At 39.9% G+C, this 27,892-nt stretch overlaps 2 protein-coding genes across 8 annotated transcripts in view; one reads left to right on the forward strand and one right to left on the reverse strand.

Annotated features, from left to right (window-relative positions):
• SWT1 (SWT1 RNA endoribonuclease homolog) overlaps window positions 1-2,093 on the forward strand; it is a 36,808-nt gene extending 34,715 nt beyond the window's left edge. For all 6 annotated transcript variants that reach the window (XM_080622883.1, XM_080622881.1, XM_080622879.1 and 3 more), the window contains one exon: window positions 1,021-2,093. In XM_080622883.1, the coding sequence (XP_080479009.1) occupies window positions 1,021-1,126 (106 nt within the window). In that variant the 3' untranslated portion in view covers window positions 1,127-2,093. The remainder of the gene's footprint in view (window positions 1-1,020) is intronic.
• Window positions 1,711-20,461, reverse strand: IVNS1ABP (influenza virus NS1A binding protein). 2 transcript variants are annotated; one of them, XM_080622889.1, is made up of 15 exons: window positions 20,123-20,461; window positions 13,548-13,803; window positions 12,654-12,780; window positions 12,156-12,325; window positions 11,998-12,073; window positions 11,112-11,285; window positions 10,600-10,725; window positions 9,130-9,237; window positions 6,891-7,017; window positions 6,115-6,339; window positions 5,853-5,974; window positions 5,549-5,675; window positions 5,337-5,468; window positions 5,008-5,181; window positions 1,711-4,522 (listed from the first exon to the last, which is right to left on the reverse strand). In XM_080622889.1, exons 3-15 carry the CDS (start codon window positions 12,762-12,764, stop codon window positions 4,269-4,271), a joined length of 1,926 nt encoding a protein of 641 aa, XP_080479015.1. In that variant the 5' UTR covers window positions 12,765-12,780; window positions 13,548-13,803; window positions 20,123-20,461; the 3' UTR covers window positions 1,711-4,268. The 2 variants fall into 2 exon arrangements, with proteins under 2 accessions (XP_080479015.1, XP_080479016.1); XM_080622890.1 differs by lacking the exon at window positions 20,123-20,461 and having other exon boundaries at window positions 13,548-15,099.
• Window positions 20,462-27,892: the final 7,431 nt, after the last annotated feature.

Below are 27,892 nucleotides of genomic sequence, written 5' to 3' on the forward strand. Positions count from 1 at the left end.
CTGGTCAGTCTGTGTGAGTAAATAAAAATGCACCAGGGCCTGCAGCAGTTCAGTGTCTGCCCACTGATTTTTATGAAATTGGACATAGGGAAACAACATCATGGATCTGGTCATTATGCCAACAACTATTGAAGCACTCTTGAGGGATGGAAGCTTTGTTTTGCTTTCTTTCAGAAGAACATTGAAATTAGAGAGGTTTCTCATGCGTTCAACTAGACCGGCTGCTATTTAAACATTTGGCACCGTTTGCCAGCCTCACATATGTTCCAAGGCAGGAATCCCTGTGGTTACTGTAAATGCATGCTTAGGGGAGGTTTCAGTTTCCAAAAAAATGTTACAATACTTTTTTGTCAGTGTCCCATGTTGAATAGTTGACCATAAGTCACTTTATGACCAGCTAATTTAAACAATATTTAACTTGTGCAAGCATAAGCTTGTAAAATATTGTCTCTGACTGGTGACACTCCACAGATTATCAGGGAAATGACAGATGTCGAGCAAGTGCGAGAGGAACAGGACTAGCTGCGCCCAATGAATACTGAAGTCACACTATTCCTGAAGCCTAAATCAGTCTCTGACAATGTTGTAACTGTGGAGAGAACTTGTTTCTATCTATCTGCAACACACAAACCTGTAGGAAATGTGTAGTTGACTTTCGGTGTAAACACAGTGGGTAAAAACCAGTAACTTTTTATAATTAAAGGCTCAGGTTTGGGTTAAGAAGACTGAACTGATGACTGCAGTGTGGCCCTTCAATTGTTCCTTTCTAAAGATTTCATTGCAGGATACAGCTGGGAGCACGTAATGATTACTCAGCTCCATAATAAACTTGATCATTTGTTATAAAGATAAAAATATGTCTGGATTTCCAGAGGCACCAAGTGTTCTCTGTTTCTGACAGAATTAAAGCATAGTATTAGAATCCCTTTGAACTTTGTTTTAAAGGAATACAGGGCCAGATTCCTGTCTATAAAGTGGGTCCATAGGGTCTTGATAACCTTTCTATCTTCTCTTCCCTAGGAAAAGGTTAGAAATTGGATGTTGCCAGCTACTCCAGCTGGAACACACCATTAAGCAGTGCCATGCATCAGTTCAGACGGAAGCCAAGAACAGGGGCTGGCTGTGACACCTGGGTGAAGGTTTGGAGCTGTGCTGCTCACCCCCTGCGCTTCCCTTGTCCAGGCAAAGTCTAACTTCTCTGGGGTTATGTGAGGGAAATATTCGAGGACCCAAAAAAATCTGCCTTCTGTTTTTTCGATGGTGCTGTTTTGTATTTAATTTGAAGGAAAAAACCCAAGCAACTAGTTACAGGTGTACATGAAATAAAAGGATTTCTGCTAAGAATCACCAGCTAATGGAATTGGTGCACAGCAGATGTGCTGGACTGGTGTTCTGAATTCCAAACATTTGGAGCTAGATCTGTTAATTGTTGTATAGGAAAATCCATGTAAGGCATTTGTTTGCTGAAGTGACAAGTGAGAAAAAAATATATTGTGACACCTGGGGCTCTGAAAGGACAGAAAGGAAAGCAGCTGAATACCAGGCCAGATACCCATAATGCTTGCTAACCCTGCAGACATGAAGGGCTAACATGCAGATGCAGTATGTAGCCTCTGTAGTGAACTACAGGATACATAAGACTTAAAGAGATGATAGCAGATGGGGAAAGAAAGGAATGGATTTATGCTAATATATATTTATATAGAGAGATTTTTATTTTTTTTTTTAATCCAAAACAAACCCCCACTGTCATGCAGGTATGTTTGTCCTGGTCCTCTTTTGGAGGAAATGGATGTTTTTCCTTTGTTAAAATGTCTGCTTAATCTTCATACAGCAGAAATCTGCTCTCCAGGTGCCACCCTCTTTTGAACTGATTTTGTTGCTTTCCAAAACTGCTTTAAGCCCATGGAAACTTTCTAAAAGCCATTTTCAGTGCTTCTGTGGCCTTTGAAGCTACCTCTTCTATGTATTTGTACAGAGATGAGATGACTGCAGAGTTCTAGAAGCATTTTGATACTAACTTTTGGATGTATTTGTAAAATCTTCATTGAAAACATATTATTTATTGTTACAGTAAATGGCTGTTAATTCTACACTCTGAGTAGCTGTTTTCACTTTGCCTAATTACTGTGGATACAGTTCTTGCCCCCAGACACTTCAAAGTCAGACAGAAGCAGCTTAGTGGAGTTATTGTTGGAGCAAAAAGCATTTTAAGGGCTATTTCCATCCAAGTTCTTACTCCAGCATTGAGGTAAGTTAGTTATGCACAAATAAGCTTACATTGGTAATTTGTATCCCAAATCTAAGAAGCTGGATCAGCTTAACCACATGATGGATGTCTGTCACATCTACTTTTGATACACTGCATGGGAGGACAGCTGACAGATGAAAAGTACCGTATTACTTACTCCCATACTGACTGTTCCTGTTCAAATGCATCCAGCTTTACACCTTGGAATAATCAGTACATTTCTTTGGTCTGATGGTTTCCTGCATCCAGTAGAGATGTTGTGGTCTGCTCATGCTCCTTCCCCTTCAGCAGGACTGCCTGGTGTTATGTGAAATAACTAGAGTTGGGATCAGAAAGCTGAACTAAGAATGGGATGGTTGCTGAAATTAGTGCTGTCACTGGTGTAGCTTAATTTCCTAAACTTACTTAATGCTGAGGACCACAGGATCAAGCTCCTCATAAAAGTATGGGGTGCTTTTTTTCATCATACTCTAATGCACTTTCTTCAAGTTCACTTTGGCCCCTTTCTCATCTCACCTGTGGAGCACCACACTCATTTGCACACAGCTTTTAGTAAACTGAGCCTGAGAGCAGCCTCTGAGGGGGTAGATCCCCCTCAGCCAACAGCTGAGCCTTCTGACCTCCAGAAGTAAGTGTAATGCTCAAGTTGCTGGTAGGAGGTGTACATCACACTTTAACCCTCTTCTACTTTGAGGAAGAGGATTCAGTTAAACATCCATTGTTTGTGCTGTAGCTACATCCATTTGAAAGGTCTGTTACAGCACTGCAACCTTCTTATTGAAAATTACACCTTGTTAAAGAAGAGGACAGAGACACACCACTGCAGTCCTGTGGTGCAAGGATTTCCCAAAAGGTACCTTTAATGTGTTTGCATCAGCAGCAAGCAGTCAGTGCTAGTTTTGGCACCAAGAGTTAGATGTGCAGCACTACACATTAGACATCATCCTAACCAACATTTTATCCATAGGAATAGAGAAAGTGAACTAAAACATAGTACTTTGAGCACATACAGAGTCAAGTTGTGTTCTATCACCCTTTCAGCTTGTAATATTAGAAAAATAAACTTAAGACAGTTACTAACCAGATGAACACATTTTCATTGCCAACTGGCCAGTTTAATAACCATGAGAAAACCCGCACACCAAAGTTTTTGTTTTACAAAGGTTAGCTCACCCAGAGTAACAAAACTGCTGTACAGAAAACACCCTCTGCCTTTTTGTCAAAATATTTGGAGCCAAAATAATTTCCCCACCCTAGAAAGTCACAGCTATGTTATGTTCAGAAACTCTATTCAGCTCTAACAAAGGTGTTGCATACTAAGTTACAATATTGTAGCAGAGGCAAAAGCTCTGAAGCTCACATACAGTGGTAAATCAGTTGTCCCACTCAGTCTCTATGAACTCCAAGGTTGTCTTTTTGCTTCAGTAACCATTTATCTGCCATTTTCATTTCAACAGATAAAATACTCTGCTGAGTATATAAAAACTGTTATAAAAAGGCAATCATAAAAGATAAGGTATTGGCAGGTATGTCAGCTTTTTTTTTTTTCAATAAAAAAAATAGCCATTGTATCTATTTAAATAAGGCTTCTTGTTACAGATTGTTCCAGTTACTGAAGGAAAACAAGGCCTGATGGAAAAAAAACTATCCCCCATAAACCTTACACTTCCTGCCCCGAGAACACATCCTACAGGCAAAGTCATCTAATGTGCAAAGTGACAAAACAAACACTGGGGGAAGCTCCTGCAATGATATGCCCAGTCCAGTTTCTCCTGTGTTATCTTCAAAATCTTAAAAAAACTCAACCCTAAACCAAAGCTGAAAAATACACAAACCCCCTTCATCTTGATATTCTTTCCGAAACAAATATGTACAGCACATTAATATGCAATATGCAAAAGCTCTGTGTTGCTGTTGGCAACATCTATGCCCTCCCCAACCCTATTCACATGTGTACCTCAACTAAAACACAATTACATCACTAAGCCTGTTAGTTTGAAGAGAGAATTTAATTTGCTTAAAACTTGTAAATTTTTGTGTAGGGGCTCCATTCATTTGCCTCTGGATTGTAGACTTCAAGCGTGTTCAAGAATTCATTGCCATCAAATCCCCCAACTGCATAAATAGTGTTTGCCACTGTCGTAATCCCAGCATTGCTCCTTGGAGTAGTCATACTTCCCATCATCTTCCACTCGTTCTTAGCAGGGTCGTACATCTCCATGCAGCTCACCGCATGAGAGCCATCAAAGCCTCCACCAACAAAGAGTTTTCCTAGCAAAAGGAAGCAAATTGAATGTTTCACTGCTAAACACCACCTGTGTCACCAAACACAGCCCCTCCTTTCAGGGCAGACAAACTAAGCCAAAATGAAGGAACTTCAGGTTTTCTGTTAGAAACCTTTGCCTTACTTAAAGTTTGAAGTTACAGTATTGATCTGCTTTGGATCATTCAAGCTGACTGCAAGTTATTTCAGAGTAAGTGCAGTGTTCAAAGTCAGGCAGATGCAGCTCTAGAAACTGCACAGTGATGTTTTGAAAAGAAAACGGGTAGGGGTAAATGCCCCAGAACAAAAACCAGAGTTTTTTTGTTTTTCTGGTTACAATTTTTAATTAAAATTGGAGGCAGACATAGCCAGGTTCTTACTGTATTGTTTCCTTGCTAGAAAGGAAGGAAGCTTTGTATTTTACTTGTATCACAGCTTAACATGAAAGATTCATTAAGCATCAAGCAAGAGGTTTAAGCACATGGAAACATACCCTCACGGACAGCCACTCCAGCTCCTCGCCGAGCCACGTTCATGGGTGCAATCAGTGTCCAGGTGTTGTTCTCTGGATTGTAACGCTCTACACTGTTCAGGCAGTTCCAGGATTCTGCTCCTCCAATTATGTACAAATATCCACCCAGCTCACACACTGCAGACTGATGTCTCCCTATGATCAAATGCCAGGAGTTACAGCCCAGCACAGAAGTCATGCACTAAAACCATGCCACAGCAGCTGATATTTAAACAGTTTTTTGTGTTGGTTGGTTTTAAACCTGCAGGTTTGCAATCACTCCTCCCCTCCCTACTACACAACAAACTTACGGATATTGAGGGGAGCACAGCTTGTCCAAGATTTTGTTATGGGATCAAACACATCACAGTTCTTAAGTCCCTTTTGGCCATAAGGATCTGAACCACCAACAATGTACAGTTTTCCATTCAGGGCACATACTCCTATTCATATAGGAAAAGATAATAGGTAAGCTAATAAATGGATATATTTTAAAAAACCCATTCAATCAACCAATGTTTACCTGCATTACAGCGATTGGTTCTCAGTTCTGGAACAGGAGTCCAGTCATCTATTTCTGGCTCATACATTTCTCCACAGCTCAAGTCATCTGAGTGACCATTTGACCCACCCACAACATACAGCTGCCCCTAAATGGAAAAAATAAGATGCTTCACATCTAAGTACACAACAAAAATCATTAGCACTTTAGTAACTATGTAACTACAGTTAAGCAACATCTGTTACCATTTTGTAAAGTTTGCCCTGTTTGTCCCACCTGTATTTACATAAAGTCACATTTCATCTGATCTCCACCCAACACACACCATTAAAACTGCCATCTGGAACCGAGCTCTGGGTGTTCTCATTGGTGCAATGAAAGTCCAAGTATCCTTTTGCGGATCGTAGCATTCCACTGTGCGCAAACACTCTTCTCTGTTATATCCACCTAAAAGCAAAAGGTTATATGATATCACACTTCCAAAGACCAATTGTTTTGACACTGAAGAACCCTGACTCCAGTATAGCAACTGCCCTCCCACTCCCAACCCAGTAAGTTGTTTGAAGAATTGTTACTATTTCTTTTACCTGCAGCAATCAGTTTGCCATTAAGTTCAGCTGTGCCCAGTCCAGAGCGAGCATACTGCATTGGAGACATGGGCTTCTCAATGACATCGTTTGGATGAAGCTCAAAACTCAGACTCTTCAGCAGTCGTGGTGTGCTTGTGGGAGAGCTCTGTGGGCTGTTACGGCCATGCAGGAATATCACACACAGCACACCATCCAGAACAGCTAGACACAGGTAGGTGTTACCTGTTGTCAGAAGCAAAGGAGAGACCACCAATATAATAAAATTTTAGGTGAATTTAAGTAGATACTAACTAGAGTCATCAGATTATGCTTCTCCCCTTGTAAGTGTGAAAACTTTATTTCTTCTTGTTACTGGTTCCAAGTATTGGCATAGCTACTGAAAAATATGTGGTTTAGCTTATTAATATAGTGTTCAAAGACATAAGACAGCAATCTAAAGATGTGCTAAAAGAAAGGTGCCTTGCGCACATACACCAAATAGCTCCATAAATTAGAGGCTGCCTAGCTCCTTAGGACTTTCTGGGTAAATTACATACACCGTGGGATTTGGGACAGCCTGCACATAAGTAATCAAGATGTAAGGGATCCCAGTTAGGCCCCAGTTATGTTAGAAACATCCCACAGATTACTAGGCAAATTTGACTTGCATCATCAGTAAGAAAAGGTACTTCTGCATTCCTTACAGATGTTGAAGAGAATGCCCAGGGAGGGGGAAGTGGTAGGTATACAACACCAGATGCATCTTTTAGACAAACCCTGCCCCAGTTACTCACTTGAAGTTTTCTCTGAAGCAATGATTTTCCATTCATGCTTAGGACTCTGAACAGTAGCATTTGGAGAAAGACTTCCAGAGGAGCTGCTACTAATCTGCTTGTGATCATTCTCACGTGGTGGCTTCTTCTGCAAAATCAAAAGGCAGCTACAGAGACCTAGCCAAAGACTACACCTCCTTCCTCCTTTGCTTCTCTAACATAACTATTCAAACGAACACTTAGGCTACCACCTCCGCAGAGCATCAATTATAGCACACCTACATTTTCAACAGAACATCTTGCCTACTCAGCAACAGTGGCCAAAAACCACCCTACATCTTACCCTGGTAATCCTTCCATCCTGTGACAGTAGCTTTATACTGCTGGTGTCTAACTAGAAATCATTTCAAATTCTTAGAAGAGAGTATGAGTTACTGGCAAGGTTTTCAAATGGAAGGAAAAACCTACATCCATTTGGAGAGAACTGAGATACAAACTAGAAGCCTCACTCACAAGCTCTGCTTCTGGAACTTGGGTTAATTATATAATGCTATTTGGAAGTGAATTAACTATTCTCTTCATTCCCTGAAGACAAATTTATTTCGCCTCAGTTGCTCTCTGTGCTCAGATTAGCTGTTTCTTGGTTTATACACCCTTGATACCTAACAGAAGATTTCTGCTTTCTTTTCTTCTTCAATTACATTTATACTATAGCTTACATTATTTTGCTCAACTATGACATCCCACCCTCTCGCATCCCCCCCCCCTCACATTTCAGAGCACACTGCACAGTTGGTTGGGTGGTTCATTTTTTTCTTGAATCATAAGAACCAAACACAAAATTTTAATGTTCTGTCTACTCGGTTTAGCAGCAAAGTTTATGACAACAATATCAAGTCTGCAATGCTTGCAGTTCCCTGGAGTCTGATCTGTATAGAAACTGTCATATCACTTTTGAAATACATCATCTAACTCATAGATAAGCTTATACATGGGAGTTTGATTGCTATACTCAGCTCACCATGAAAATAAGTTCCTTTGTGGATGAAATTTTTGTTATGTCCGAATCTTCATCCAATTAACAGCTTATTCTTATCCTTAAATTGCCTCGACAATTACAGAAATTATAAACCTTTGTAATTAAAAGATTTAAGAGTTACAATTTTTTCAGGGCTGTCATCTATGGGTTTTCTGGCATTAGTTTTCTCAACTGTTTAGAATGGCTGAAGTTGGCAATTCTTACTATCATTAAGGATTGTATAAAAGTTGAGAACTCTTGGCCTTATTTCTGAAAACGAACTTTTTGACCATTCATGTCTCAGCATCTATTGCAAGTAGTAGCCAAAGGTGGTGAAGGCTTACTAGTAAGAAACGGAAAATTAACTGCCTTTTCATTTTCCTCTCTTTTCACTTCTAAAATCCACGTTCTGGGATAGTGTTTTACATAAACATTAGCTAAAAATTTCAGAAATCACTTTTGCATCAATATATTCCACTGTCATGCTTTAAAATATTACAACATATTTGCTTCTAACTCCATGAATTTAAACAACCTTAATTTGTATAAAGCAACTGACAATTTGCATCTATTAGCCCATTATTATTCTTTGTTTCCTAAACAGCCTCTGTAGTGCTAAGCTGTGTGTTTTTCAAGAGTAGAGAATGATTATATCTGGCTAGGAAGGAAAAAAAAAGTATAATAAACAGACCAAAAAAACCCTCAGCACAACACTGACTTACTGGCTATCTCCAGATGAGACGTTACTTAACTGCTGCTTTTAAAAATCTCTCTTGCACATTAAAGTGCAGCTGAACAAAAGAAATGGACGTTGACAACTGAAGCATTAGAACTTACGTCTGGGATCTTTTTCTGTGCCAAAATTTAACAGATGCATTCTCCACTGCAAGCCAAGCACTCCGTGATTCTTTACAGTCTCTTGAATATGTCTACAAAGCCACAGCTGACTTGCTACAGCTGGCTGCTTTTCTACCTCTTCTTTCTTCTAACAGCCTAAGATTTATTTTGAAGTCAAACCTCAAGCACTCTGTTTTGCAAAGACTTGCACAGTCAGTCTGCTGAAAAACTAGAAACACAGACTAAATCATTGCCTCCAGCAGTTTTGAGAACAATACTTTCTCATCACCTATTTCTTCATTAAAGCTACTGCTGCTTTCTCTGCTAACAGTACACAAGACTTCAGGTGTATTGTAAACTGCTCCAGTCTATCTGGGGTTACCTGAGACTGTCTGCAATTTGTACCTGCACAAACTGAATGTGGTCATCATCACTGCCATACACCTCAGCCTGTCCATCTAGCAGATTTCCATCAAGCAGCTTGTGATCAGCTGAGTAGTACAGCGTTTGAACCTGCAAAAACAACAACAGAATACCCATATGGCTACTGTCTCCACTGCTATTAGCTACAGGCAGATTACAAAAGGCAGTCGCCAGCATACTTCTTGTCATCTCATCTCAATCTAGCAGAATGACAAAACTAAAAGGAAGCAGATGTCATGGTGGCAATCTTCAAACATGGGATGAGGTTCCTTACTTTCTCAGCTTGAGAGAAATCTTCATTTTCCAAGGACTTCTACTGGTTTTCCAGCACAGAAACATTAGACAAGCAAAAAGCACATTAATTTGCAGAATTACACAAATTCACAATCTCATGCAAGCATTTTCACTATCCCCGCAAACAAGTTTTCTGCTTTGAAAAATACACATTTATCTCAATCAAAAGATGTTAAGAGAAGCCAAGAGTGGACTCTAAAAGAAAGGTATGGGAATGAGAGAAAACAACATAAATTTAAGTTCTTGAGGAAACTGTTTCCACAAATAAACATCAGATGCAACTGTTTCAATGAAACGCATCTGAACATGATTGAAGCTTTTAAAATGAGTTTTTCCAAGAGGAAATATACACTTGACAATATACGACAGTATCAACATGTACTTTTGCCTATACAAGTGTTTCCGAAGATCACTTGTGCCTCTAGTAACAGACTTGGAAAATGTTGATGTTTCAGGGGATTTTGTAAGGTCCATTGTCTCTAGCCAATTAAAAATTTAGATTCCCCACTAAGTTTTCCATTAAACACTGCCCAGGCTATATCTAGTATAAGTATTCATGAGCAAAGCCATTTAATAAACACACAACTTTCAAAATAATGTATCCTGTAAAGGAGTAAGTAAACACCATTAAAGCATCATCATCGTTCTCTGCCCACAGCGGATTTTCTTAGGAGAACTGGGGCAGGACTGCTGCTTCTGTACGTGTCAATACACTTGAGGTTTCTTCTTGGTTCTTCAGCCTTGGTATCCTAGTTTTGTTAATAAACCTATGGGGAGATAAATCAATGGGGAGGAACAACCATTAGAAGCTTTTACCTACTTTGCATTTACAAGCAAAACCTGCAAAGGAAAACATCAAGAATCTACAGCAACTTTCAGTACCACCTCCCCAGTTCTAAAGCAAGATACATGCCACTTTGAGGTTACTATACAGCACATAGTGAGCAAAAAAAAAAGGAAAGAGGAAGACCAGACTGAACAGTTCATTCAGCTCACCTGAACACCCCCCCAGTTTCTCAGCTTAGGGGTACCTACAGTAAAATTTAAATTCTTTAGGGTCATAGTTAAAAAAGTGAAAGAAAAAAAGGGATCATGGGATCATCCTTCATATTAATTTTTTTTTTTTTAATGTTTAATCCCATTTTCTTAAAGACTAACCTCTTCCATTAGATCTTCCAGGCTGTCTCCATTCTCCCAGATGCTGCGCTGTACCCAGTTGATTACCTTTGTGTACAGTTTGCCATTGCTAGGTAGGCCAACATTGTCTTCCAGCATTACCTCAAGCTTTAATTAGAAGAGAGAAAGATGATTTAGTCTATAGGTATTACCCTTGTATTTGTTGCATACTGTACTTTATATAGTGAACGTTACTCTTGCTTTACCAGAGAGCTAGAAAACACCAGCTACAAGGAGATTTCAGCCCATGCCACTGAAACTAGAAAGCACATTTATGTACATCTGCAGTTACATTTTATGCTCAGAAAGGATGATAGTATGTATTCTCTGCTGTTAAGGTTAACAGATCCAGAATATCCACATTGCTGGTAAAAGTCAGTGCACCTACTGACTTTTACTGTTCCTGTTCCCCAAAAGGAAGCTGTAATAGTTGCTCCTTGGGTTGCTTTTTTGGAAATTGCATACCAGAAGGACATCTACAAGCTTAAGCTAACCTTTAACCGTGGAAGTTTGAGAAAGTCCTCCTGTTCTGAAATCTGTAAAAGATGTTCCTGAATGTAGCCATCAATCTTGTTCAACAAACGTGAGTCTCCCATACAACTTGCAAAGTTGCGGTAAGAGATGCAGCTCTGAACATCCATCTTGGAGAGCAAATAGTCACCACAAACCTTTTACAAAAAAGGGCCACATCTTAGTTTATACATAGATAAGATTGTTATACATTTCAATTATCCTTCCCAACATATAACAATATCTTATTTCTAACTGCGGAATAGTGACTGACTGTTGTCATCCTCTCCCTGCGCTAGAGCTGTAAACAAAATGTTACCTTCCATACAGATATGCACATTTAAAAGTTCTCACGCATACATTGACCCCCATGCCTTTCTATTGAACACTATTCAAAACTGCTTATCTGCAGTCAAGTGAAGATAAGAATCCCTATTTCCTTGTCAAAGGTATCCCCATTTGCAGCAAGAGAAAGTATTCTTAAAGTCAGGCGCTATCAAGCATACCTTCAGGAGTGTGTGAATTATTCTTTTTCCACATACTGCCACAGATTTACAGGTTTAATTATGACCCCAATGCAACCAAGCACACCACTGCTTCCACAAACCTGAAAGTAAGTAACCAGCCAGGACTATACAGGTGCACAAATACACAACTTCAGAGAATCCTTCAGCACAAAGATAACACAAGTGGAAATAATACATAGTGATGCCACTCTAAACAATGTAATTCTAATGAACATCTAAAGAAGCTTATCCACTGAGCACATTTTAAACAGAAACATAATTTTTTGTCTCATTAACACCAAAAAGCATGATGCAGTCAGCTTGAGAAAGAGGAATACATTTCTGGAAGAAGTGGGAACTATACCTGCTTAACTCTCTCCATCTTCAACTTCTTTGCTGCCGAGTATACATCTTTCACCAGTTCTTTATCAGCTTTTAACCTATTAAAAAAAATTAATATTTATTATTTTGATTTTTCTTAATGAAAGTCTGCTTTGTTTACTTTCTATGCAAACTACTTACTGAGCAGTATAAGCATAATTCAACAGAACTTCAACAGCTTCTGGATTGAGATCATCAAATTTAACATGGGAAATTCCATGACAATCACTATCGTTATTGAAGATTTCAAACAGGTAGGGACTGCAGCAAGCTAGTACGGCTCGGTGCGCCAACATCTCATGTCCACATACCTTTATTTAAAACACAAGTAAGAAACCCACATGCTGGTAAGAATTTTCTTAAACTACGTTTGTATTATAATAGTATAAAGGCCTACCCAAGTGAATGTCAAAGTTCAAATAAATTTTTCAAATCGATACTGTCTCCAATTTACATCACCTGAAAAAATATTAGCATTGCTTCTCTCAAAGTGTGTCTGGGATTTTTAAAGTATGCATTTTTCATAAAAATCAGATTCTAAAATCTCATGCCACACAGTCAATGAGGCACATAGCATTACACAACGTAACAAAAAACCCCAACGCATTCAATCATCATGCCCTGACAGAAAAAAAGTACCTGGAGACGGACATCACAGAACTGACCACTTTTGCGCAAAGCGTTTAGTTTGGCAACAGATGACTCGATGAAGTTTTCATCTTCAAACATCAAATATCCATTGGGAATCATTTTTGTGTTGGTATGGCTGAAAACACAACATATAAAGCTTACAGATACAACATTTGCTTTAGTATCGAAGTACTATTAACACATTGCTTGCAAACAAATATTCATGAGGAACTGAAAAAAAAAAAAATCATCTCAAAAAGCCTACAGAAGTCCTACTGCTGATCAGCTCATGTTGATCACCTTTGGATTGGCTGGATTAATAGTTTCCAGCAACTGAAACCACAACTTTTAACATATTCACATCACTTCAGTAGGTACCAACTTCAAAACTACATGCTGAATCTCTGCTATCTCCATAGGAGCCAGCTGAAAACCACTGGATTACACAAGAAGCTTCATTCCCCTCAACAAAGACCAGATTTGGCAGATTTTCTTTTTTTGCTAATATATGCAAAAGTATACTTTCATCAACATTTTAAAAGGAAAGTACACGTAGGATACTAATAATGTTACCAGCAATGATTTCCACCTGAAGTCTAAGAAAATTCTTAAGATGAGACTAAACAAGAAAACCCCAAAACAGAAAAAGAGGAGAGCAAAAATCAGTAGCAAAAATGGCAACACCATCCCCCATCCCAGTTCTAGTGTTAATCCATTTATTTTAAATTCACTTACTACTGAAAGCATTTGACCCTAAAATGGCAACAATAATATTACTTACAAAGATCATTATCCACTTGTATACACTTTCTTTTGTTGTGTTTTAGTTTAGAAAGGTTTTAAAGTCCAGAACTTTAGAAAAAGTATTAACTATTTTATACACAGCTAACAGTATCAACTTACCTAGCAAATGTATGATAGTAAAATTTTAACTGGGAGATCTTAATATAATGGTATTACTTTGTTAAACAGAGCACTTTAATTTCAGTATCTTTTAACAGGGAAGATGTTTGTTGAAATGCAAAAGCAGATGTGTCTTTGCACATGCGTCTTTGAAGATGCAATATGGATTCCAAAACTATCAGGCTTGAAGATGATGTAATAAAGTCCTTAAAAGCTATAGACATGAATTTCTTCTGTGATAATCATGCATCATAACCTGCAATAAAAGAGAAGGCATAAAGTAAAAGGACAGTAGAGAATACTATCATGTATTTCAGGTGAAACTTTAATATTGTCTTAAATAGAAGTTCCTGGCCCAAACAAACATGGTTTTCTTCACACACACACACCCCCCAGAAAAAAGCCTGAAAATTCGCTATTGACACCAATACATTCTTGTGCCTAATGAGAAGTCAACCACACCAATTTTATACCCACAGAGACAAAAGTGGCTAAATTTGTGCTTAGAGAAAAAGTTCTAACAGCTGAATTCCATTTTTAGATAATTCCTTAACAACTCTAATCTTCAGCACTTCCTATATCCAGATCATTATTGCTGCTTACAATAGTAGATAACTCTTAAGTAACACAACAAAAAATTACTACATTTTAAAAAAAGAAACCAATCCACATGCCTCTTACCTTTTGCTTTTCCTGTACCCATCTACTTATATCCTTCTTCTGCTGAATGCCTAAAATGGACTGGAGATGGATTAAGGACATGTCTGAAATGACTAAGCATATCTCCAGTACTTCCAAATTAAAAAAAAAAAAAAAAAACCCTTATAAAGTCAGAAATCACTATTTCAATGATAACTTTTTTGGAGAAAAAAAAAAAAAAAAAAGTCTCTTTCCTACCCTGCAAACAGACACTGTTATGTTCTGGTCAAGTTCTGCAACTGGAGTAGCTTTGCTGGGATTCTGCAGATGGGCTGTTTATGCTGGGTTTTTTTGGGTGGAGGAGAGAAGAGGAGGAGCAGCAGCAGTGGGGAGGGAACAGGCAACAAACACCCACTCTGGAACTTTCCATGACCCTGATGCCACCTCACGAAAACATCAATCACTTCATCCACTTGAGTTTCCCACTGCAGTTTCAAACCTATATTTGTATCTGCAGAATGAATGCCACACTGGGAATCAGGTTTCCTAAGAAGAGGTGCAGCTCTTTTCTCCTCGTCAAAAATGAAAAGTCAGCCTCATGACCCTACTGCCTGGCCAGCGCTTACATGTGGGGATCATTTTGGCAGGAATTGCACTGCCCTTGGTCTGGAAGTAGATCAGCAGCTCAAGCAGGAGGCTGATTGTCAAGAGCTGCAGGGGGCATTATCCCACTATATACCAGGTCTATCAGAAAACTGCTTCTATCCTTAACAGCTTCTTGCAATGCTGAAAGTACCTTGTACAAAGAATTAATATTAAGTTTGGCTACTAGAACAGACACAACACGTACAAAGGAAACAACTGCTCCAGAGCAACAGTGGTGTCTGTCTGGATTTAGTACCCCTGAAATGTAGGACGGACTATAGGAACAGTACCCTGGGGATTACAACTTTCTACAACATACTTTAATGTCAGCATACTTTGCTAGGAAAAAAAATAATAATCTCATGGATTAAATATATATTCTTTTTATAATCCTACAGGCAAGTCATGAAACTGAAACCAAGTTCTGTTTACTAAATATTTAACTAAGCATTTGGAAGTCAATATTTTTCTTGTTGGTACAACTGGTATAACCATTCCAGTTTCTAAAGAAGTTTCACTTCTCAAAACCAGAAACAGTCTCATGTCCGCACTTTCCCCAAAGATTCACCTCAACTGAAACACTGAGTTACATGACAATTATTCCAACAATTTCAACTAAATTCCAGAATCATTCTTGCAGTTTACATCTCTGGGCATGTTTTGTCACATTCTGCTGTAACAGAAGAACAAGTGCAGTGTTTTAACTTTGCCTGATGTACTTGCTTACAACCTTCAAGACCTAAAAAAGACATCCAAAATAATTCTGGATTGAAATGGAAGATTTGTCTTTTAAAGCCCTCCTTTGTGCATGAAGTCAATCCCACACATCCTGCGTTCATGCACCTAATCATGTTGTCCAATGTGAGTATCTAAGAATTTGAGTGTCTTAGTTATTGCCAAAAAGTTTCAGTACTGTTACATGTGACCCATAGCTAATATTCCTACTCAAAATAGCATTAAATAGCACAAGCATATTCATTACTTTGTGCATTCTGTTTAGTTTGGTATATACTGCCAAAACAAGAGCCAGACAATAAGCCAAAATTCAATGAAAAGCCAAGAATGCTGCATTTTTTTCTGCATTAAAGGTTATAAACAAGTATGGCAAACAAACTCCTTTCTTAAAATTACTTCAAAACTCTAACTCACTTTGCAATTACCTCCCCCCGCCCCCTTGCTGATAATCCCTTCTAGCTCACCACATCAAGAACTGCCAGCTGCTTTTTTAGTAATTTTCCTGGGTTTTACATTTTTAAACCAAGTATGATGTTTACAGATCACTGCCAAACAAAGTATGAAGTCTGATGCCTCTGAAATCATTAGTTTTCAAGCTCAATCAAAACATGCTTATTTAAACATGCTAAAGCTAGAGAATTAGCATTCCAGAATGGAAACAACACATTCCATTTCAGAAAATTCCGGAGAGCAGGTCTATTTCCTGTATTTATTTTTTAAAATAAAGCAAAAAATAAGTGTGATATATAAACTTCGGATTTTCATTCTAGTTTTAATATTTAAGACTGATACTCCTGTTGAGCCACCTTCAATCAAGAGTTGATCATAGAATCACAGAATAGTCTAGGCTGGAAGGGACCTTCAAAGGTCATCTAGTCCAACCCCTCTGCAATGAGCAGGGACATCTTCAACTAGATCAGGTTGCCCAGAACCACATCCTACCTGGCCTTGAATGTCTCAAAGGACGGCACATCCACCACCTCTCTGGGCAACCTGTGCCAGTATTTTACTACCCTCACTGTAAAGAAAGCTAGGTGTAAAATCATGTTAGGCATTAACAATGCAAAGGACTGAGACAGGCCAGAAGCCATGAAGCATTCATGTAGTGCGTTGCACTGATAACAGCTGTACTCAACTAAAGGAATGCAGTACTCAAATGTCTGGCCAGTTGCTTGATTTAAACATAACTGTGTTTCCTAAACACTGTTATCCACAGACTGATATTTTCACTTGCTATATGTATGTACCTCTGGACCATGAAAGAGTCATGGCTCATAATATACTCAGAGATAAATTCACTACATATAACTGACTTCCAGAAGAGGATTTTTCTCCCTTTAAGCTCATCTTTCCATTTCACTGTATATACATTTAGAGGTACATTTAAGAAGATTCACCTAAATAACGATACTAAGTCTTCTCATCGTTCACTATGCTATCCTCTTACACATATCTTGCAAATACTATTGAAATATGATTAGCTCTGTTATAAGGGCAAGTAAATGTCATGATTAATACACTTTAAATTGTTATATTTCATGTTTAAACACATTAATTATTAATGTGTTTAAAACTTAGGATGTGTTCATTGCGATTTTTTTTGAACAGCTGTTTACTGCAGAAAACATTTCGACATTTAAGAAACCTGCCACAAGATGATTTACTGTTGAATTTTTCCGAGATCTAAAACCTGCCCTAGGACTCTCCACTGCAGAGCCACTTTCAGGAGACACATGAGCTGTGGTCTCAGGTGAGATGCCAAGACAACAGGTCCCAGAGCCACATACTAAGGCAAAAGTCACCTTGGCCATGACCTAACACCACAGGTAGTATTTGTTTTTCCTCCCATCTGATAACTCTCGTCTTTAATATAGTCCATTGGTACTTTCCATGTGTAGTATTTCATTATAAAAGTAAACAAAAGCCTTGCTTTGTACCAATTCTGCCCAAACTTTTTTGTCAGATAAAGGTTGGTATCTCTTCAACTCACAAGTAATAGATCAACAAGGGGAGATACTTTTAACACACTTTGTGCTTTTTAGTTGCTGTGGACTTTCTGGCTTTTCGTGGCCCAGTTCAGAAGAAACGTAGGTCACAATTACAACTACTCATAATCCGTTACTTCTATCAGAAGATAAAACCAGGCATCCTCAAAATTTCTCTTTTATACATTAGCATTTATTTATGGTAAAAACACACAATCTTTTCATGTCCAGATTTGCATTCTAGATAAACACCATGGACCAAGACATATAACAACATACTTTACACCACTAAACAGGCTCACCTTCTTTACACCAGTGATTGAAAGACTCACAGAATTTATACAACTTTTGTTTCGCATATTCACTTTTCAACTGTTATCCACTAAAGATTTAGTCTCATTGATAACTGTGACTTGTAAACAAAACTGTTCTATTTCACTTCAAGGCTTAGTTGTTCTCCCACCTCAACCATGAGGGGAGAGGGAAAGTGTATTTGCTATCACTGGTTAAGAATTGAAGGGGAAGGAAGAAGAACTACGAACATCTTTCAAAATCTTTTAGATGCAGTCCAAGAAGATGTAATTCTTGGACTATCCTCCATAGAAAGCAAGTCTAGAAAGATCTATCAAACACACATCTGTGTATGTCGACTTAAAAAAAATTGAGAAGCAGGTTTCATGTTTGAATGTTACTGCTGTTCCAACTACAACTCTGACCTGTAGCACACCACATGCCCATTCAGTACAGCTTCCAATGCTATCCCTTCCCCTCCCAACCCTCTTCTTTTGATACTGCGTTTTTGTTTCACCGAGTCTTACTACTGCTCATTACACCACTTTTCCATACTGGTTCCGTTTCCTCTTCTCCTTTCCCACGTAGTACTTTTTTGTTGGTGTCGTCATAGTCTTTATATATACCTCTTTTTCTGCCTTCTGCTTCATATGCACTCTTAAAATCTGAGCTCTTTCCCTCCCCCCCCCTTTTTTTTTCTGTTTGTTTTTCTACTAACACACCTTCTTCAAACCTCTGTCACACAACCACCAAACTGGTGGATTTTTGTTTGTGTCAGTGTTGTCTCACACCCCCCATTCTGGGCAGGTTTTGCCCATCTTACCATCTCCTGCTCCTTAAGAACTTAGCTGAAGAAAATAAAGTTAGACAAACAAAATTATTTACAGTAGCTAAAGTACCATTTCCTAACTGGAAAGTATTCCCTGACTGTTGCATTCTCTGCTCCAAGAGTTAGGCTTGTGGCTACAAAATCTGCTTTCTAAAATTAAACCCATCTCACCATCAAAGCACCACATCCTGCCTGGTTTCTTACCAGAAGAGAATAAATGTGGTGTCTACACACCCATCAGTGGAAAATAATAATAAAAAAAATCCTCCCTTTCACAACAAACAAGGAAAGTGACTGAAATGGTACTGAATTTCCACTAATCTACCACCACTCAGTTTTGCTATTCTTCTCCTTTTTAAATAACTCAGATGCCTCACCTCTCACTTCATCAACAGTTTTCCACCCTGCATAAAACTGTAACCAATTCAGGTTTTATGTCTATGGGAACCCCAGGTGAAGGAGCAGTGAAGATGCCCATTAAAAGATATTTTCTACCTTGAAACACCTCTGAAAAATTCTAAAAACGAGCTCAAACTCTGTGTATGCAGGCAAAAATACTGTACCTCTTCCTTCCCTCCTCCCCCGCCCCCCCCCCCCCAACCCCCTTCTGGGAATTCATACTCATCACCTTTCTCCAGAAGCATTCAGGTGGACTGACATCCACTGTTTTCACTGTGTTATCGCCTACTTCCTAGAACTGGTATAGATGGCAGGGAGGACCATGACATTGGCAACCAGCTGTCTGCACATGTTCTTCAGCCCAAAACAACTATTTTTTCCAAAGTCCAGGATTTCTGCCACTTTCTCCCATTACCCCCTCCTACCCTTACTATAAAGGGTTTAAGGAAGGTGCCACTACGTGGCTTGGAAAGGCGCGCAGGCAACGCCTGACCTTGGAACAGTAACCACCCGCATGAGGAACATCTGAATTTCCGGCCTGGGAGCTACACGGCATTCCCAACCAGCTGCCGGTGCCCATGCGGGGAAACGGCAGCAACGCCGACTTCCCCTCGCGGTACACCCCGTGGGACGAAGGCAGGTAGCTGTGAGGGGATCCATCTCACACCACTCAGAGCATTCACACAACTTCGCCTTGAAGAGCACGGCAACTTAGAAATGTGGCCAGCCCTTGAGAAACGGGCCCAAATAAGCAACAAAAAGCCGCGGAGCCAGCCGGACTCGCGTTCCCCGCCCCCCCCCCCCCGAGGGCGCGGAGAGGGCACGGTGCGGCGGGCCAGGCCCGCCACCGTGGGGCCCGCCCCACCCGCCGGCAGCCTTGGGCCGCCGCCACCCTTGCGCCGAGCGGCGAACAAAGAGCAGCGGGGCCGTGGCGGCGCAGCGCCAGCTGCCCCCGGCCCCACAGTGCCCGCTGTCCCCCCATACCGCCTCCCGTCCCCTCACAGCCGGTGCGGGCCGCGTCTGGGCCGGCCGTCCGGGGTGTCCCGCCGTACCTGGTGCCTCTCAGCACAGACGATGCTGTACATATTGGGAGCCTCCAGGCTAAGGAGGAAGCCGACGCGAAGACGAAGACGCAGACGCAGCCCCAGCCCGCCGGGAAGCGGTAGCGGAGAGCGCAGAGACAGCGGAACTAGGCGCAGAGCTACTGGCGGGGCGGCGGGAGCGAACCGCAGCGGAGGTGGCAAGCACAAGCACGACACCCAGGTAGCCGCCGCGACAGCTGAAGCCACACCGCCTACGCCGACGCAGCACTGCGCCCCGTAACCCTCCGCCTCCGGCGGGGCGACCGGCAGGCTCAAGAGGGCGGCATCGCTCCGCCGAGAAATAAGTCCGGCCGCGCCCCTCCCTCCGCTGCCGAAGTGGGTCGGTGGACGGTGGAGGGGCGGAAGGGGGCGCTGCGTACGCGGCCCGCCTTCCTGAGGGAGCCGTCGTTGGCGGCCCCGTTACTGGCGACCTCGGGGCGGGAGAACGGGACGGGCCTGGAAGGGCTCGGTGCGGCTGAGGGGAAGAATGTGCCGGCTCGGGAGGCGCTGGAACTGAGCCGCCCGTGCCGCGCGGGGCCACGTGGCTGCGAGTAACCACCGCCGCCTTCGTTACTGCCGGTTCAGTCTGGTTTAATAAACTAGTGTTGCCTTTTCTCCTCGGCGATGGCTTCCTCACTGCTCAGAACTGTGGTTCAAGGAGTCATATCTGGCTAATCAAAAATTACCATATTTAATGCGCAGCCTGTCCTGTGTGCACGGGCGGCTAGACTGTGCTCCATCCTGCCTCTGGCTCCAGCACCCCTGAATCCTTCTGGAGAAGGCATTTCTGGATGAACAATTCCATCTCACCCTTTTTCACAATAAATCCTGTCTTGCCGGGCAAAGTTGTTTTAAAGCATCACTGCTGATAAATAAGGGGTGTTTGAAGTCTGTTAGTTATACACTTGCATGCTAAACAGTGTAATGGGTTTCTGATTCCTGGCTGGGGCCCTGAGTGCTGCTGCAATATTGTAATAAAACAAGCTAGAGCTGGATGAAGTCCGAGGTTTCTTGCTTGCTTCCTGATTTAAAATGCCAAGGTCACCTGGAAGGCAGTGGTACATTTCCCTGTGTGCTTTCTCCTTATTCAGAGGCTGCCTTGGTCAGAAACAGAGAGACCTGTAGGAGATTATGTTAGATACAGCTTTAGCATCTCAGCTGTCAAATGGTAAATATTATCATATATGTCATACACCATTTCTCAACATTCTTCAAGAATCTCACTGAAGAAGCATATTTCAAAACACTGAAGTTGGATGATACTGAGGTTTCAAGCAGAAAGTGCTTCAAAATGCTTAAAATTAGTGGTCTTGTCTCACCAGAAGCTAGCAGAGGCATTAAGCTTTAGGTATATTCCTCACCTACATGAATCCCTCCGTCTCTGGAGACATATATGATAGCACAGTGCCCATGCTGCAGCTGAGCCCCTGCCTTCAGCTTCCCTTTTTGCCGGAGGTAAACAGGACTGTCTCAGCGTCCCACCTCTCCCTGATACATTTCCACTCCCTTCTCCTTTTGGTTTTTAAATCACTAGCCACACCTCAGTGCCTACCTTTCCACTCTCTGCTTTCTTTTTGAATGAACCTTCTTATTTAGGGCCTTGCTAATGAAAGGCATTAAATGAAAGGCATTGTGGTAAAGCTGAGAGGGAGGTGAAGGCAAGAGACAGGAACTATGATCAAATAAAACAGTGCTCAGGATGTTTCTTAATTAAGTAAATCTCAGGATTACGCAAGCTGCTGTTTAAATATTCTTAGGAAAGGAGATATCTGTATGAATCACCATCAATTTTCATTATTGGCCACTGCAAGTGATATCAGAGAGCAAGCGTAGCATCTTCCTGACAGCACAGAGTTAACAGATGGGTGTTTCCAGTTCTTTTCACATAGATCGCTATGACAGGGAACACATTTTGGATTTTGTGAACTATGGCAAAGCTGGGAGCTCAGGCAGAGTCTCATTTGAGCTGGTTGCATTCCAATCACCCAAATTCACTTCCCACTGAAAAAAGAAGGGTTTTTTTTATCTGCTTCTTGCTTTGTAATCAACATGAAATTGGTTTACATCATGAAAACACCATTGTTGCAGCTGAGATGAGACTGTATTTCCTGTGACGATGGAAAAGTCTTCTGTAACATGCAAATACCCGAATTTCAATTTGCTAGATATTTTGCAATACTTCCCAATGAAACTTATTCTAAACCTTAATTTATTTCTGAAGAACATTTTATTGAAAGGTGGGATTGGGTTGATACTACACAGTTAAATCACTGGGAGCTGAACCAGAAAAACTAATTAGAACATCTGCAGCCACCAGAGCAGTGATGCTCATTAGGGTTTTAGATCTCCTGGTTTGACAACTGTCCTTCCTTGTAACAGTGTTTGTGAAACGTCAAGAACACTTCCTTAACAAAATCACTCATCTAACAACACTGTATTTAAAAAAAACTAAATAAATAATAAAGTTGCGCTTGTGGAGGCTCTGGATGTTCTGCATACCTTTTGTCTCCCACCACAGAAAATACAGTCTTCCCAATTAATGAATGGAAAGCCCTCTCCTGGAAAGCCTTCTTGCTTGTCTTCCAAATAGTATGTTACTCCTAAGTCAGGCATTTTGTAGGTGACCCTGACTCTGATGTGGCTTTTCTGCTGGGCCCTGTCTCATTATAATGGACTCCCCCTGTCTCATCTAAATATCTAATGTCTAAAGAAAAGGTTGAATTTGTTAACTCTGGATATTGCAAGGGCTTAATGTCATAACATCAAACTCTGCCTCCACCAAAGCTTAGTCATGAAGACTACCTGAGAGGGGGAAATACTACATTTGGTGAGAGCAAAATATGTGGCTTGGATTGCTGCACTAAAAGTGGAGAAAATGTAAAAGAAATATGTTGGTGCTAGAAGTAAGAACACGACCTTTTTTCACCTAAGCCACTCCGCAATTTCTTTAAATCTTCATGTAGCTTCACGTAGCATTTCTGTTTGGACACAGATTAGTATAGCTCAGTGAAGTATGCTACCAGCCAAGGATTTGGTTCACGGTTTCCTTCTAAAAAGAAAATTGTTTTTTTCTGAATGAACAAAATGTTTTGTGAAACCAAATACAATTTAGAGAAATATCATTTATTATATATATGTATTGCATATATAGATATTTATAGATACGTTGCAGTTAAAGGCTATTTGTATTCTTCATAATTATCACATATACTGATCTGCTCATTCCGTATTTTTCCTCACTGCATTTTGGAAGGGTTTTCAATAATTCATTAAGGTTACAGAAATCTTTCTGTGGAATATGTTTTGTTGGTGCCTTGGTTCTCAGAGTCCTTAGCAGTGACATTTTAATGGTGTTTGGGGTGTAGAGGCTGTGTTGGAATTAATAATCTTTGTTGGACTCTTTCCTGTAAATTCTGGCACATCGCTTGCCATCTGGCTGTCTGGTAAGAGCTACTCTGAGGAGGGCAGTCATCTCCTTTCCTTCCCTTATTCTTGGACAAAGCAATGATAATCTTGGATGAATTCTTCACCTAGGAACAAAGATTGTAGGAAATTTACATGTAGTATGAAAGAGTATTTAAAGACCCAATTTTAATAGCTGTGGGCTTAAATTTTAAAGGCAGGTTCTCTCTCAAGTGTCTGTTCATCTTTCTTAAACAATGTAAACAACTTTTTTTCTTCATTTCAGAAGACACTACTCTTCCACTACAGTGACTTTTCTTGATTTCAAATAGTTTTGTGTTGGACAGAAAGCCAGAGGCTGTCTTTCACACCAAGGTTATAAATTATGTCTTGTCTCATTTCCATTAAGCAAACAGAAGTCTTTTTTTATTAATTCAATTGGATTAAGTCCATAGGAAACGTACAGAGGATTCTGACAGAGCTGCTAGTTAATGTCTTAAAAAAAACCCCAACCTTTTCCTGACTACCTGTCCTTGAAGGATCAATCCTGCAATCTCAAAGACACAGCTTTCAGGATGAAGCCTCATGGGAGCTCTCAGCTGCAAATACATCTTGCATAGAGAAAATAGCTACAATTTTTGAAAAATTATAGCTTTTATAATGCTTTCAAGATAATTCTCACCAGGCAACTCTTAGCAGAGTGCATGGATATACTATCTTTATTTATGTTACAAATTATTTTTACTTTGGCTGGGACAGTTGTAACAGTATTTAACCCAGACGTAACACCAATTTGAAAGTATGGATGTGTGTCTGTAAACTGCATAATCACGTTCACAAAGCAGTATCTGTCCTATCATTCTCTGAGCAAACAAATCAAAAGAGAAGACACTGTAAGGAGACTTCCTTAAAGCCTGATCCTTTGGACTATGTGTGCTCAAGGGCTTCTGATCAGGAATCAATCTTTAAAAAAAGTATCAAGTTCATGGCTTTCTTGTAGAACTGGAAGGGGTTTTTTTGATTCTTTAGGACTGGAGACTAATTTAAATTAAACGAATGCTCCCATGATTTCCAGCTGTATTAATTTATGGTTGCTGGCTGGTGATATTCGCAAATATATCCTACTTATTCATTGTAAAAACACTGACTTGTTCGGTACACCTGTATGTCTTTCTTGCTTCCATAAGGATAATAGTTTCTTTGGCTGAAACATCCTGTTCAGAGTGTTACAATAAAAGGCTGTAAAACAGTTTGCTCTTAAATTGTTTGCCTTTGTGACCCTTAAGCTTTCTGCCAGCTTCTGACTGTGCATCCAAGTAAGAACTTTGTACTATTTGTCTTGGGTGTTGCATTCACAAAATATGTTTCTTGCCTGCTCTGCAGTCCAGTAGCTCTCAATTTGCTTTTTCTTCTTTTTTTTTTCACCACCACCCCACCCTCCCCCCCCAACTACATCATTACTTTCACTCTGGTCCTAATGAAAAATCAGAACATAAAAAAAAAAAAAAAAAAAAAAAAAAAAAAAAGAAATTTTCAGTTATAATAATTTTTTTTTTTTCAAATATTAAGAATAATATTGCTAGGAAATCTCTGGAAAACAAACAAACACCAAATTGCCTCTAATTAAAAAAAGTCTGTGTTAGTGTGGGGTCATGCAGGTGAATGAAAGGGAGATATGTAAATCCCTTGTGCTAAAGACCCAGTGACTCCTGTTATGCTACTGCAACTGGGAAAGGCTGCTTCTTGCCAGTGATTTGTCACTTATGGTTCTGCAGAATTTTGTATCCCTAATCTCGTCGTTAAGTGATGACTGTAATTAGAAACACTAGAATACAACATTGGTAACAGGCACAGCACCATCCTAACAGATTGGGAGATCATGTGTGCTCTCCAGGACAGACTGCTTTCATTCCTGTGGCTGTGAGGAATACACTGTCATCTCCATCTCAAAGACAGTTTATCGTTCAAAATAACATGGAAATCTGTGAGTGAAGGAATGACCAGGTAGTGAATTATCTGCTTTTCTGGGAAAATGAAAGAGAATTAAATGCCCCGTTTAATGTTCTAGGCAATGGCGAAAGATTTATACTAGCAGTTCCAAAGCTCCTGTTTCAGTGTTGTGTTTTTGTTTGTTTTTTCTTTTTCAAGCCACATTCTTTTTTTTTTCAGATTTGCAGGAAAATCCCAGTGGCCTTCAATTTTATTTTATTTTTTTTTTTAATTTATGCTAACATCTTAAACTAATGAGAAATTTGATTTGTGTTGGACTATGCATTTGTAAATCTCTGCACAAGCAGAAGAGTAGCATCATTTCTAAAGGCACTTTAACTCTGCTTGTATGTTTTAGGCACAATAATGTAATGACTATCTTAATTAAAAAAAAAAAAAAAAAAGAAGAAGAAAAACATAGAAAACCTTTATGTCCTGTGAAAGGAAAGCTATTCCCATTGTATATCCCTGCTAGCAGGAAGGCAGAAGGTTAATGAGAAAGCCTCCTTTAGGATTGTTTTTCAGATGTGCATAGGAACAAGACAAAGATGAACTCTATTGGTTCTTAATCAAGAGCAATAAATTAATCTTAAAAACTAACCCTTTACTTCAAAAAAAAAAACCACAGAAATTTATAACTGTCCTCACCCTGTATTATGCTGCAGCTTGATAGTGTCTGAAAAACTAACCCTCTTACATGTAGATCCTCTTTGATTTCCAATGAGTTCATTCAACGTAGGGCTTTTTTGTTTAACATCTCTGACATGTCTCTTTTGTTGGAAGGATTTCTTTCTGAAAACATTGACAAGTCCTACAATGGCTTTGCATAGACTGTAGGTTTAGATAGGACTGAGGAACACTTCCACAGAAGTAAAATCTCTTTGAACCAAAGGTAGAGTTTAGCTGTTAGAGTTTGTCTTGAAATGATTACTTTCATGTGACTTGCGTTACTTAGCAATTCTGTAGCACTTTCTGTTTGAAGACCTTCAAACTGTATGTAAATTAATTCAGCAGCATAGAAATGTGTAGAAGGAGATAACTATTTTATATTTATGCTTTGCTTTTTGTAGTTGTTTGTTTTTACAGATGAGCGGACTGCATGAAGAGAACTGTCTGATTTGTCTGAGATCACAAAAGTGCGAAAACTGGCAACACTGACAGAAACTAAGTTTCCTAATTCTTGAATCTAGAGAGAATACATTAAAATAAAAATCAGGGCAATCTGCACTCATCAGAATTTTTGTTGGTGTTCTGCATGTGTGTATGGTGTGTGTCCAATGCATGGCACACTACACACTATTCTACGGATGAAATACCTGGGAGAGAATAGAGAGGGAGCTGCAGCAGAAAGCAAATGATAGGAATGACATTTAAGAGCAGGTTGGAGAACTGTCTGTGATTTTAACAGCTGGTTGTGCTGAGCCATACTGAACTGCTTCCAGTGCAGCCCTAACTGTAACTTTGGCAATTCTAGTGTATCAACCCAAACACTCCCTTCTGAGATCTGCATGGGGGCTGGATCTTTGCTGCCTACAGCTCCTCCATTCTGCAGGGTGGTAACTGCCTTTGTCTTGAGTATCTCTCTCCTCTCCTTGGAGCCTTGAGGTGGCTAGGGCTAACTGGAAAGGATATAGTGGATAAGGGCTATGTAAAGAATGCTACAATAGCTTGTGGCTAGAAGGACTACATTATTCTCCTTATTGCAGTGGGATTCATTTTAATGGTTGGGCCAAAATTATGACTAAGGCAGCTAAGGCTCTCCAGCTTGCATGCTTTCTTTGAAAACTGAGCAGGTCATTGTTTCCAGCCTTTTTTTTTTTTCTTTTTCTTTTTTCATTTTTAGCTGATAGCTTCTGTTTGCAATGCTAATAGAAGCAAATCCCTAACAGTTTAAATGGGAGATGTTCACATTTAATATCTGTAGCGTGACATGTTTATACTTAGGGAAATTGTCACCATTAAAACAAAAAGACACAGGTAACTGCAATTTTTTTCTTAATGAGAATATTCAATTTAAACACAAGTAAAGAGGAACAAAGTGGTCTTGTTTTAGAGCTAGTCAGCCCACATATTGATTTAATCAAGAGCCAGTTCATGCACAGAAGCAACCTTAGGTTGCCAACACCTTGTAATGCAGTCACAGAAAATCTGCATAATCAAAATAACCATGCACTTTGAAGACATGCACACAAGTGTAAATAGGATGAGCATTGAAAGGCTTGTGGAAGATAGAGCAGCATAGGGGGAAATTGTAAAGGAGCATGTTTAAAGCAAGAAATACTTTTCCTGCAACACCAGTGTCCCTTCAACAATCTTGAGAGGAAACAAAAATACTGCAGAGATTTAAAA

The sequence above is a fragment of the Psittacula echo genome (assembly GCF_963264785.1).
Source record: "Psittacula echo genome assembly, chromosome: 7".
NCBI classification, from domain to species: Eukaryota; Metazoa; Chordata; class Aves; order Psittaciformes; family Psittacidae; genus Psittacula; species Psittacula echo.